This window comes from Sturnira hondurensis, unplaced genomic scaffold, assembly GCF_014824575.4.
Source record: "Sturnira hondurensis isolate 20B ecotype Veracruz unplaced genomic scaffold, ASM1482457v3 Scaffold0010428, whole genome shotgun sequence".
Classification (NCBI taxonomy): Eukaryota; Metazoa; Chordata; class Mammalia; order Chiroptera; family Phyllostomidae; genus Sturnira; species Sturnira hondurensis.
Window position 1 is genome coordinate 2,693,611 of NW_028083059.1, and position 12,215 is coordinate 2,705,825.

The following is a 12,215-nucleotide window of genomic DNA, read 5'->3' on the forward strand; positions in this document are numbered from 1 at the left end:
AGGTTAGGGCCCAAGTTAGGGCACTTTTGAGAAGTGACCCATCGATATTTCTGTCCCTCCCTTCCTCTCTCTCTAAAAATAAATAATGAAAATCTTTAAAGGATATTATAATTTTTGTGTAATCCTACATGTTTTTATGTCTTAAACTAGCTAATTACTATTTTATGAATATTTATTTCAAATCTACTTAAGAATTCCAGGATGCCACAGATTACCCAGTTTATTTAAATTAATTTTACACTTGACCACAATCTAGTTTATCAAAAAATTAGATAGTTTTATATTTGTCATGATTTCTCTCACTGTGTACTAGAATATTATTGTTTTCTGAAACTTGATAAAGAGTATAGGTTTTTAAGCAGCAGAGAAAGGTGATTTTTATTTTTATTACTTTTTAGACTCTTGTGTGCCAGGTAGTGTGATGGTTAAATGCTTTATGACTTTTCTGCTTACAAAAATATGACATTTTACATCTGAGGAAAATTGATGTTGACAGGCAGGTTCACTCACTTTTTAAGACCAGTGGCTACTAATAGGCTGGCTGAGTCAGGATTTAAACCTAGGTTTTTCTGACTGTACCACAGTGTTTCTAAGAGAGCATTAAAATCTCTTCCCCTAGCTTATTCTGTATAAGCAGGAGTAAATATGGTATAATTTAACAAAAATTTATAAATAACACTAGGAATACATTTGCCACAGAGATAATCTTAAAACACCTGTTGTTATCAAGGATTCAGCCTTGTCCACTGTGTGTTGTCTTGACTGCTAAGAATCAAAAGGCATGTGTCTGGCTGTATGTCTTAAGACTGATCTTTCCAGTTTAGATAGGCAGGGAACTTATCTGTCATAACCTTTAACATGCTGGGATTTTCTTAATTATTTAGCTTTGCATTTGAGCCCCTAGTGAGGGTAAAAGGAAAAAAAATAAATAGGTTTATGTAGTATTCTAGTCTTTATGACTCCAATCATGTACAAATCATATGTTGGTACATTAGACGTAATTTGAAATTATAGTAGAGCTTAGAAAATAACTATATACCAGATTAATACATCTCAGTTGCATCTCTGTAGACTAGTAGCCAATAATCATTTGCAATGGTTTCAGAATATTGATACCTAGGAGTAAATACAACAAAAGATGTGTAAGTTCTCATTGGGGGAGTTAAATAGAGGGAAATACTTTATTCATGAATAGGAGTACATAATGATTAAGATGTTAATTTTTCTAAACTGACTTATAGATTCACTATAGTACTAATGAAAGCATATGAACTTTTTAAATTGAAAATACTCTGACATCTGATTTGTGTCCTAACAATTTCATTGTTAAGGACTCAGTCCCACAAGATTATTGCTATGCCAGATGCCAGCTTAAATGGGGTACACAGGCTACCCAAACTTTTGTCTGGCCCAATATAGATTTGGGGCATTTTTACCACCCCCTCAGGTTTGGTAATTTGGAATGACAGAACTCTGGAAAGCACTTTATGTACTATTATTTTTTTATTATAAAGGATACAACTCAGGAGCAGCCAAGTGCAAGACATGTATTAGTTCATATTGGGGGGGGGGATGGAGTGGGGAACTTCCTTGCCTTCTCTGGGTGTGCCACCCTCCCAGCGCCTCAGCAAGTTCCCCAACTTGTAAGCTCTCTGCATCTCACTGTTCAGGGGTTTTTATGGAGATTTCATTGTATGGGTATGGTCGATTAAACCTTTGGCTGTTGGTGGTAACTCAACCTCTGTTCCCCCTCTCTTCTCCCTGGACTTTGTGGGTAGGGTAGGTCTGAAAGTTCCAAGCTTCTAATAGAAGTTGGTCTTTATATTTATTTTTTTAAATTATGTTATAGCATAGCAGACCTTTTCATAGTGTATGATAAAATCATCAAAGAGAAAAGGGCCAAGATATCTTGAAGATTATGATTAGGAATTCTGGGAATGTTGTAGGAGGGGAGACGTGGTTTGAGTCTGCAGTGACTAACAGCATGGCCATGGCCCTGGGTTAGATGGATCGATTAGTGGAGCAGACTTGGGGAGGCTGGGCCCTTGTTGTGATAGAGGTGGCATACTAGTGGGGAAAGCAAGACATTGCAAAAATGGTTGTCTTTGTGTAAAAGAAAATTGGATGTTCTCAAACCACATCTAAAAATCAACTCCAAATAGATTGAGAACTTAAATCTCTAAAACAGAACTGTAAAATATAAATAAATAGAGGAGTCAAGTATTGTTGACTCAAAGAAAATACTAATAAATTTCACTAAATCAAAATTTGAAACACTCCAGAGGCACCTAGGTAAAGAAAAAACTTCGAAGAAGATATTTACAAAACTGACAAAGAATATAAAATGTGAATCAGTAAGCATAAACAGTCCAATAAAAAAGTGACCAAAGGATAGGAATATACACTTCCAGAAAATGGAAATTCATGTGACTGATAAATATAAGAAAAGATGTTGACCATCACTGAGCAGGGAAATACAAATAAAATTCCGTTTAAAAATCTGATCATATAAAGCATGAGTATATGGATCCATAGGTTCTCCAGTACATGGCTGTTATCAGTGTAAATTGGTGAACTTGTTACTACTTCCAAAACTGAGGTTAAATCTCTATGTTCTCTAAGATCCAGCTATTCTGCTTTTAGATACAGGTACACCCCTACACATTTTCAACCAGAAAATGAGTAAGGTATTCATAATATTGCCGCTCATAAAATCAGAAACCGTGATCAATCCAAATGCCCATCTAAAGGGTGGGGTGAATTAACTCTGATAGGGTTAGACAAGGGAATATTATATAGGTGTTAAAGTGAAGAAAGGGTGCTGACATGCAGCAATACAGAAGAGGCTTGTAATATTAAGTTAAAAAGTAAGTTGCAACAGATTACATACAGCACGACAGCTCTTTATAAACCTAATTAAAGTGTATATGTGCACTTAAGTTCATGTAAGTCCATATGTGTCATATACATGCATGAACATATACATACATAATAAACTTGAGTACATATAGGTATATTAAAACCATATAAAAGGGAAGGAAGAGAAAGAGGAGGAAAGCAAAGATTGGTAGAATTATACAATTAATTTTTAATCCTCACCCAAGGATATGTTTATTGATTTTAGAGAAAGGGGGATGGGGACAGAGAGAAACATCAGGTGGTTGCCTCTTGTCCACGCCCTGACTGAGGATTCAGCCTGCAACCTAAGTATGTTTGCACTGCAGCACATTATTTTTCCTCTGCACTGTTTGGAATTCAGCATGACTTGGTTGAAAGTAGACAGAGGGATGAAGGAGTTAAGACCGTAATATTTTTAGTTGATTGTGTCTCTCATGCAGTCTCTTTTTTACACTGATGCTGTGAGTACCATTGCTAGCATAGTAAATTTCAAGTCCTTGTGTGGCATTTAAATTTCCCTCAGACTGAATTTCAACATACCTCTCTCAGCTTTATCTTCCCTCCTCCTCTGTGCTGCACCTCCTCTGTGCTACACCCCTACCCCTGTTCCTCCACCACTTGAGATTTCACTGTCATGCCTTGTTGTTTTTGTACGCATTCATTCCTTGTTTCTTGTTTTTGTTCTGTTTGCTCCCTCACAGTAGAGCACTCTTTCCACTAGTTTTAGCTCATTAATTTCTAGTAAATATGCCAAGTCAGCTGATCTTGCCTAATATCCTTGGGAATGGCTCCCTTCTCTGTTTCCATGTATAGTGGTTCCAAAGTGTGGGTCCTTGACCTTTTCCCCCACCCTCCACTCTTACCCTGCCCCCAGAGTCATTACCTGGGAGCTTGTTAGAATAGTAAATTCTTGGGCCTTACTTTTGACCTACTGAATCAAAAGCTCTGGGCATGGGGCCCAGCAAACTGTTTTCACAAGATTCTGCATGGTGCTAAAATTTAAGAACCAGTGCCATGGTGAATCCCACTTTGTAAATAGCTGTTTTGCTTTGAATGTATATATTTGAGATTTTGTTTATTTTTAGATTGGGGAAGGGAGGGAGAGAAGCATATATGTGAGAGAGAAACACTGACTGGCTGCCTTTCATATGTGCCCCGACCAGGGACTGGACCTGCAACCCAGGCCTGACCTTGTGCTGTGTTTTATATAAATCTCTAAGCCTCTTGTTAAGGACCCATATTTCATTGATATTGGTTCACTAATATATAGTAGGTACTCAGTACATTTTTACTAATTGGAAATTAATTACTTCTCTTATGAAATAGCTAGAAAACAAAATTTATTATTTGTTTTTGGAAATTACACTGATCATTCAAATAAATCATAAATAAGCAAAAATTATAGCCACGTTCACTTGTCTGTATACTTCTCTTACTGCCTTTATTTCAGTGGAACATGCTACTTGACCATGGTTTGAAAGTTACATTGAATTGATGTTTTGCACTATGGCTAAAATGCCATGTAGGAGTTAAGAGCACAAGACTCCAAAATCAACCTCTTGAGTTTGTCTCCTTACTCTTTCTCTAGAGGAGTAATCCTTGTTTTCCTTATGTATGAAGTAAGGAGTTCTATCATAAAATTGTTCCTAGAACTAAGAGATTGTAAGTGTGAGAATTGGGCAGAGGCATAGAGGGAGGGGTCCTGTTGAACCTGTCTCCTGTAATTAGAATTTTCTTACTAGGTTTTCATCAGACTTTTTAGTAGTCACAGATTAAAAATTATTTGTTGTTTTTGTTTGTGAGTTTTTCATAAGATATATTGCCATGTTTCCAAGTAGTGTTAAACATGTTTATTTTAAAAGTTTGGCAACTACAGACCAGTGTAATAAGTAGGAGAAAATCCTCCCACTCTGTATATATAATTGTTAAAATTTTGCTGTAAAATCATTTTACTAGATGATTTTCTAGGCATAGCTGCATGTTCACTCATCTGCTTTTCAACTGAGATATGGTGAGCATTCCTAAGTCATTCAAGACATTTAACCATTGAAAGCTTTCCAATTGGAAAATATAGTTGACTGTATTTGAAACATTAAAAACTGTTTCTCTATTTGGATTGTAACACTGACTCATGTTTGTTCTAGATAATACAGAGCAATAAAGAAGGGACAATAAAATACATATTCTCAATAGAGAAACCAACCACTGAGTACATTTTCATGTTCAACTTTCTAGTCTTTGTGAGACTAGAAACAACAAATAGGGATTTGAGATAAACAGTTTTTAATACACAACAGTATTACAAACAAATCCCAGTGCATTATATATCCTTAAACATAATTTTTCTTTCTTTGAGGAAGATAGCAGGCTTGGTAGTAAAATTGTCTAATTTTCTTTTATGTTTTGCTAGGGATCAAAACTGTGCTGTTCCACTGAGTGGTTGGAGAGTTTTGATACAGATTGCCATATTTATACATGCATACACACCCCACCATACTATATATACACGCTCTCCATTTTAATGTTACTTAGTTTGAGTTTCTTTATGCTTTAAAAATAATTCATAGCTTATAACCTCATTGTCTAAATGTATTTTGGACAAAGAAATGTTTAAAGAAACAAAATACATCTTGATTTTTATTCAATATCAGAATCAGAAATGTTTAATATTTCTAAGTGATTAGACATTGTTTCAGATGTTTGCTGTAATTTTGAGTGTATGAAATCTAGTTCTATGGTTGTTTTATAATGCTTGTTTAATATTGATAATGAAACCAGTTGTTTTATATAGTTATTATGAATGCTGACACTGTTCTTGAACAGAAAGTCTGTTTTGGTAACCAGTTATTTATAGTAGGTTTGATTTCTTCTTTATTATTCTGAGAGATTTATGAATGTCTGCAAGTTAAGTCATCTGTCTTTTTATGAATTACTCTAGCAGTCCCTGCAGAAGTTGATAGCTACCATAGCCTATTCCCTCTAGAACCACTCCCACCCCCCAACCGGATACAGAAATCAAGTAACTTTGGCTACATTACATCTTGCTACAAAGCCGTAAATAGCAAAGATGATCTGCCATATTGTCTTCGGAGGATACATGGTAAGGAAAATAAATTATCCTCTTTTAGAAGCCTATTACTGAGGCTGAGATTTTTCAAATATTCCTGAATATATTTACTTAATGTATGAATGTAAAGTATAATAAATAAATATATTATTTCATTTGACAATTAGTGATTCATAGTAATTAATGTATAACATGGTTTTTTCCTTCACATTTCTGATGGAATAGGGGAGATGTCATTGACAATTTAGTAGAAAAATTTTACTTTTTCAGGTTTTCGTCTTGTTAACACAAAATGCATGGTGTTGGTTGATATGTGGAAAAAAATTCAGCACTCAAATATTGTAACCTTGCGTGAGGTATTTACCACTAAAGCATTTGCAGAGCCTTGTGAGTAATTTGTAATTGTCTTTCTTCTTGTGAGCTTAACTGTTTGAAGCCAGATTGCAGTAATGAATATTTGTATTTTATTTTAAGCTCTTGTGTTTGCATATGATTTCCATGCTGGAGGAGAGACTATGATGAGCAGACACTTCAATGACCCCAGTGCTGATGCCTACTTCACAAAGAGAAAGTGGGGTAAGGAAAAGTGGCAAGGAAGCTGGCTGTTGACAAATGCTTTTTTGCTCTGTGGGAGAGTAGTTTGTATTTTAAAATACATGAAATTTTATCCCTGTAGTCATTCTGCTTAGAGACCCTGTTGCATTTTAAAAAGAAATGGGGTCAATCTTTAACAAGTTAGGAAATAATGTGTTATGTGTATAGACTGAGATGAAGATGGGTTCTGAAAGACTCATGTAGATATCTGAAATTTTAGTAACGGAATACGATGGGAGTTTTATTCTCTTGGTTTTTTTTTTCTTCTAAAATTCTGATGGTTTCTGAGTAGAGATGATTTGGAAAATTCAGTAAATTAAAAGATAATCCCTGTAGCTTCACTACACAAAACACGACCATTATGCGTGTCTTGGTGTGTTTCTTTCCAGCTTTGGTGTTTTGTTTTGGTTTATTTGGTTTCCTTTTGTATTGTTATTTTATATGATATTGCATTTTCCATTTATTATAAGTATTTTTCTCTTAATTTTTACATTTTCTGAGTGTAATTTAATGACTCCCTCAGAGTCTGATGTGACTATGTATCATCTGTGAAATTATGTCCCTAAACCAGTGGTTTTATTTAAATGTAAGATTTCATGTTACTTAAGGAACTAGTCTTTAAAATAAATTTTCAGGTAATTTAAATGGGGAATATTATCTTTTTTCTCATTTTTAATAATATTGCAAAGAACCAAAATATTCTGACAAATGTTTATTTAAAGGATAAATCATTTCAGAGTAAAAGTAAATCCATTTTGAGATATCTGTTAATTTATATATTTGGAGAGGAAAAGTATGGTTCATTTTCTTTGCTGGGGTCAGGAAAGAAGCATTGTGTTTACCATGAGTTTTAATATTTTAAAGATTTTCTTGAATACATAGAGAAATAAGGGGGAAGATAGATTTGAGTCACGTGACAGCAATTTTTTGGATTGTAACTTTTTTAAGGACTCTACCTGTGGTAAAAATATGCTCTGTTTACTTGTAACTTTGCTTTTTGACAGTTACAAAAGGAAATCTGTGGTTACATGGTTGTTTCACATTAAAAATCTGGTCGTATAGTGTGGTCATTTCTTTTCCTTTTGCCGTGTCATCTGTAGACACATAATTTTGTTGAAGGGGATGTGGTATGACTTTTTTTACAGATGAACATAGTTGTAGTTGTTCAAGTTTATTTTAGTAATGCCACCTGTGAAATGACTGTTGGCTATAATTTATAGCTGGATTTCCCAAGATCAGTCCTGTTGACATTTGGAGCTGGGTAATTACTTGTGTAGGGCCTGTCCTGTGCACTGCAGGCTGTTCAGCAGCAGTCCTGGCTTCTACCCAGGAATGGGCAGCACCTACTACTAGATGCTAGTAGCAGCCCCCTACTCCTGTTGTGGTGCTAGAAATATTTCCAGACATTGACAAATGTCCGTTAAGGGGGGCAAAATTTACTGCTGTTGAGAACCACTGATTTACAGCACTGTTTTCCAGCTTTTTTAAACTTTATTCTGTTTTTGATGTTGACTGATATGTTTACATCTTCACAGGAATCAGTCCTTTTTCGAATATTTGAAAGTATCGTTTGCGTGGTAGTAACATCCCTAAACATACCATATATACTTTAATTTACAGCAACTTTTGTTACAAGGTGGTCCTGTTTTCCCAGTGTGACTATTAGAAAAAGAAAATAAAGGCCAATGGTCATTTAAACTCATAGAGACATAGATGAAAGTGTAATGTTTTCTTAAACTATTTAACTTACTAACTTAGCACAAAGAATTACATATTTCAAGAAATATGCTAATTTATAAAAAGGTATAATAGTAATATTGTACTTTATAGGAGTTGTGATAAGAGGTTTAAAATAAGAAAATGTGAGTAAATTAACTAGACACAATCTGGTACACAGTAAGCATTATTTTTTATAAATACTCCTTTTCCTCATTACCACATTTATTATGTAATTTTATTTAAATTCTTTATAGTTGTCTTTAATGTTGACTTGGCACTTATCAATAGAGCCACTTTTTGAATCATTTAAGACTGTTTTCCTGATTTTATTATCTTTAGTTCTGTCTGAATTCAGGGATAGCAATTTTTGAATTTTGTGTTTGCTTTTTTCCTGAAAAATTTATCCCAAGCCTTAAGTACCTTTCTTTTTCTTTCCTTTTTTATCCCCTTTACCCCCCTCCTCCCTGCATCCCACTACCCTCCAGCATCCCTCCCCCCGTAGTTCATGTCCATGGGTTGTACACATAAATTTTTTGGCCAAGGCTTAAGTACCAGTTTGCTGTTTATTATCTCCACACTTAATCATTTAACTGTGTTTTCAGACCCAACTCACAAAAAATTTGTTTACAACCATATGAACACTTGAATTTATAAGGTTATATTCCCTGAAACACAGTAGTTCCCCTTTATCCCCAAGACGATGCATTCCAGGACTCCCAGTGGTTGCCGAACCCGGGAGTAGTACTGATAAAGTTAAATTTATAAATTAGGCACATTAAGAGATTAACAATAGTAACCAATGATAAAATAGAACATTTATATAAAAATAGACTGTAATAAAAGTTATATGAATGTGATCCCTCTCTCAAAACGTATTATTGTACTTAACCCTTCTTGTGATGACGTGAGATGATAAAATGCCAATGTGATGAGATGAAGTGAGGTGAATGACATAGGTAAGTGTTGTGACATAGTGTTATGCTCCTATTGACCTTCTTGATGGTACATCAGAAGGAAAACCCTCTGCTTCCTTAGATCCTGGATCATTGAGCCACGACGATGTCAGTGGCTGGATGTCAGGAGCAGATGATGTTGATGGTTGGGGAAATTTAATATTTTCTAACTGTGGTCATTATCTGGATAACTGAAACTGTGGGTAAGGGGGGACAACTATATTTATGAAATCTGGATTAAATTTACATGGTTCCTTTTTCTACTGATTTTAGGATTAACAGTGACCCAGAAAATAGTATCAGGAAGCATTTTTAAGAATTATAGATCCCTGGCTGGTGTGGCTTGGTGGATTGAGTGTTGGCCTGTGAACCAAAGGGTCACCAGTTCAGTTCCCAGTCAGGGCACATGCCTGGGTTGCAGGCCAGTTCCCTTGTTGGAGGGCACACTCAAGGCAACCACACATTGATGTTTCTCTCTCTCCTTCTCTTTCTCCTTCCTTTCCCCTCTCTCCAAAAATAAATAAAATCTTAAAAAATAAAAGAATCAGTAGAATAAAAATGATTACTTTTCGTGGTAGACCAGATTTTATTTTTTGTATTTTATCTTTACAAATAAATGACATTCAGTGTTTTACATTCATTGTTTTTGTGAATTGGATGTCATCATATGTAACTGACCTGGCTGTAGTAGAGGAGGCTGAGCAGTACAAGAAGAACAAGAAAACTTTCAGCATAAATGATGGTAGAGACTTTTATTTCTCAAACCATAGAATGAACAGGTCTCACATGCTTGGACAATAATATATGCTAGGAATATCCATATTTTAAGTAAAATAACATTCTCTACAGTTCCTGTTTTTTTAATCAGAATTTGCATTTATTTGGTTCATAATTAAATGTAGGTTCTTTAAATAATTTTTGTTTAGTCAATTACAGTGGTCACAGAAAAGAGCAGTTCAGTCAGAGCTCTGCTGCTGTTAACAGTATAAAGGTATAATCTCAAAATGGGAAATTTGGGGTTCCTCCCTTAAATTCTTACAGACTAAACTTAAATTTTACCTATGTACATATGTATATATTGACAAATTATGCCATGAATATAGATAAATTTTCTGTTAAGTTTGTTTTTAGTATTTTAGTTGATTACTTAAATTAAGATTTTTAAACATTATTCTTTGCTTTATAGGTCAACACGACGGACCATTGCCCAGACAGCATGCTGGACTATTGCCAGAGTCTCTGATTTGGGCGTATATTGTCCAGTTGAGCTCTGCATTGCGTACCATTCATACGGCAGGTTTGGCGTGTCGAGTTATGGATCCAACAAAGATTCTGATAACTGGCAAAACTAGGTACTAGCATTTTGAGTTTTGCCATCTTTATTGAACATTTAACCTATGACAGATTTTAAACAAAACATGATGATTTGTTTTAATTTTACCTCTTCATATATTCCATCCAGAAGAACTGCTGTGACTTTGAGTTCATATGTAAATTTTTTAAAAAAATGTTGAATCCTTAATAAAATGCCTGGTTATTAATCAAGAATCTTATAAGGGTTTGGAGGTATGTATGGTTAGGATTGTGGGGAGATACAGTGTACAGTCAGGATTCTCAGATTTCACTGTGAGTCAGAACTATCCAGGGGGAGCTTATCTAGCACACTTCGTTGGGCTCCAGCCCTTGAGTTCTCGCTGGATAAATCTGGCGTATTGCCTGAGAGTTTGCATTTCCAACAAGTTCCTAGGTGTCCTGTTGCTGCTAACTGGGTCCTGTGCTTTGAGAACTACTGATAGAGTCAAACACACAGATCCTGACTTCAGCAGGGTTTCGTTTGAATTGTACTTTTGAGACTTGTCTTGGGCAGTGTAGCATGAACAGCTCAGGATATAGTACCGGGTGACCTGGGTTCATATCCTGGCTCTGTTAGTTACTTACTTTACGACCCTGATCAAGTTACTTAACTTCTGTGTGTTCAGTAACCTCATCAGGCATGTACTATTCTCTCTGTTGTCCACATTTATAAGACACCTGTCTCATTAAGAATATTGATAGGATTGAATAAGTTAATAAATGTAAAATGCCTCCAATGTTGACTAGTACAGTACATGTTCAGCAAGTGTTAGGAAGATAAGTAGTTCTCTTTACATAAATGAAGCAGCCTAGTACAGTGGAAAGACCCCTGGGCTGGTAGTCTTACTAGTTGCTGGCTTTTACAGCCTTAGGTCTATCACTTCATATTTCTCACCTCTGAAATGGTGAGAGATAGAGGTTCTGTGGGGCAGGACAGGAGGTTAGAGGAGATAATATTTTGACATCCTTCCAGATATTACAGGAAGTGATAAATTTCTATTAGTATATAATTTTTTAAATGTCGCTTTAATTATTTTTTAAATTCTCTGATCTTTAAAGGTTGCGAGTAAACTGTGTTGGAGTATTTGATGTTTTAACATTTGATAACAGTCAGAATAATAATCCATTGGCATTAATGGCTCAGTACCAGGTGAGTAACAATTAAAAGGGATACTTAATTAACTTAAGCCTTGGTCTTTTTTTAAGACAAATTTTGTTTATTTTAAAGTACTTCAGGGTTTTAAGTGTAGATTTCAGTTTATTCTTGGTGGTCTTTGTGCACACTTTGAGTGGGAATTTCTTAATCCCTGTGCTGCAGTTAGTGTAGCGCCCCTGTTGGTTGGAATATATAGAATTAGTGACAGTGTCAGAGACTCTAGCTGTTCAAGTGAAAATGTGTTTATGTGATTAGTAACTGTGTCCTTGGCAGAGATTAAAAGAGATTAATTGGTCAGCTGAAAGAATATAGTAAATGAGATTTTACTTTTAGAACAGTTGTCCCACTATTAATCTGAAAATTTTAGAAATATTTTCAGAGGAATAGTGTTGTATTGCTGGTTTTTTTTAAGTATTTTTTTTCATAATCAAAGCCCATCCCTCCTTGTACATTATCAGAATTTGGTTATAGTCTG

General features: G+C 35.0%; 1 protein-coding gene across 6 annotated transcripts in view; it reads left to right on the forward strand.

The window, feature by feature from the left end:
- PAN3 (poly(A) specific ribonuclease subunit PAN3) overlaps positions 1–12,215 on the forward strand; it is a 138,623-nt gene that overhangs the window by 107,033 nt on the left and 19,375 nt on the right. For 5 of the 6 annotated variants that reach the window (XR_005068363.1, XM_037058890.1, XM_037058893.1 and 2 more), the window contains 5 exons: positions 5,837–5,998; positions 6,236–6,352; positions 6,440–6,541; positions 10,418–10,583; positions 11,644–11,734. Coding sequence is in view for 5 of the 6 variants with exons in the window: in XM_037058890.1 (XP_036914785.1) it covers positions 5,837–5,998; positions 6,236–6,352; positions 6,440–6,541; positions 10,418–10,583; positions 11,644–11,734 (638 nt within the window). In the remaining variant the exon portion in view is untranslated. The remainder of the gene's footprint in view (positions 1–5,836; positions 5,999–6,235; positions 6,353–6,439; positions 6,542–10,417; positions 10,584–11,643; positions 11,735–12,215) is intronic. The other variant, XM_037058891.1, reaches the window with a different exon arrangement.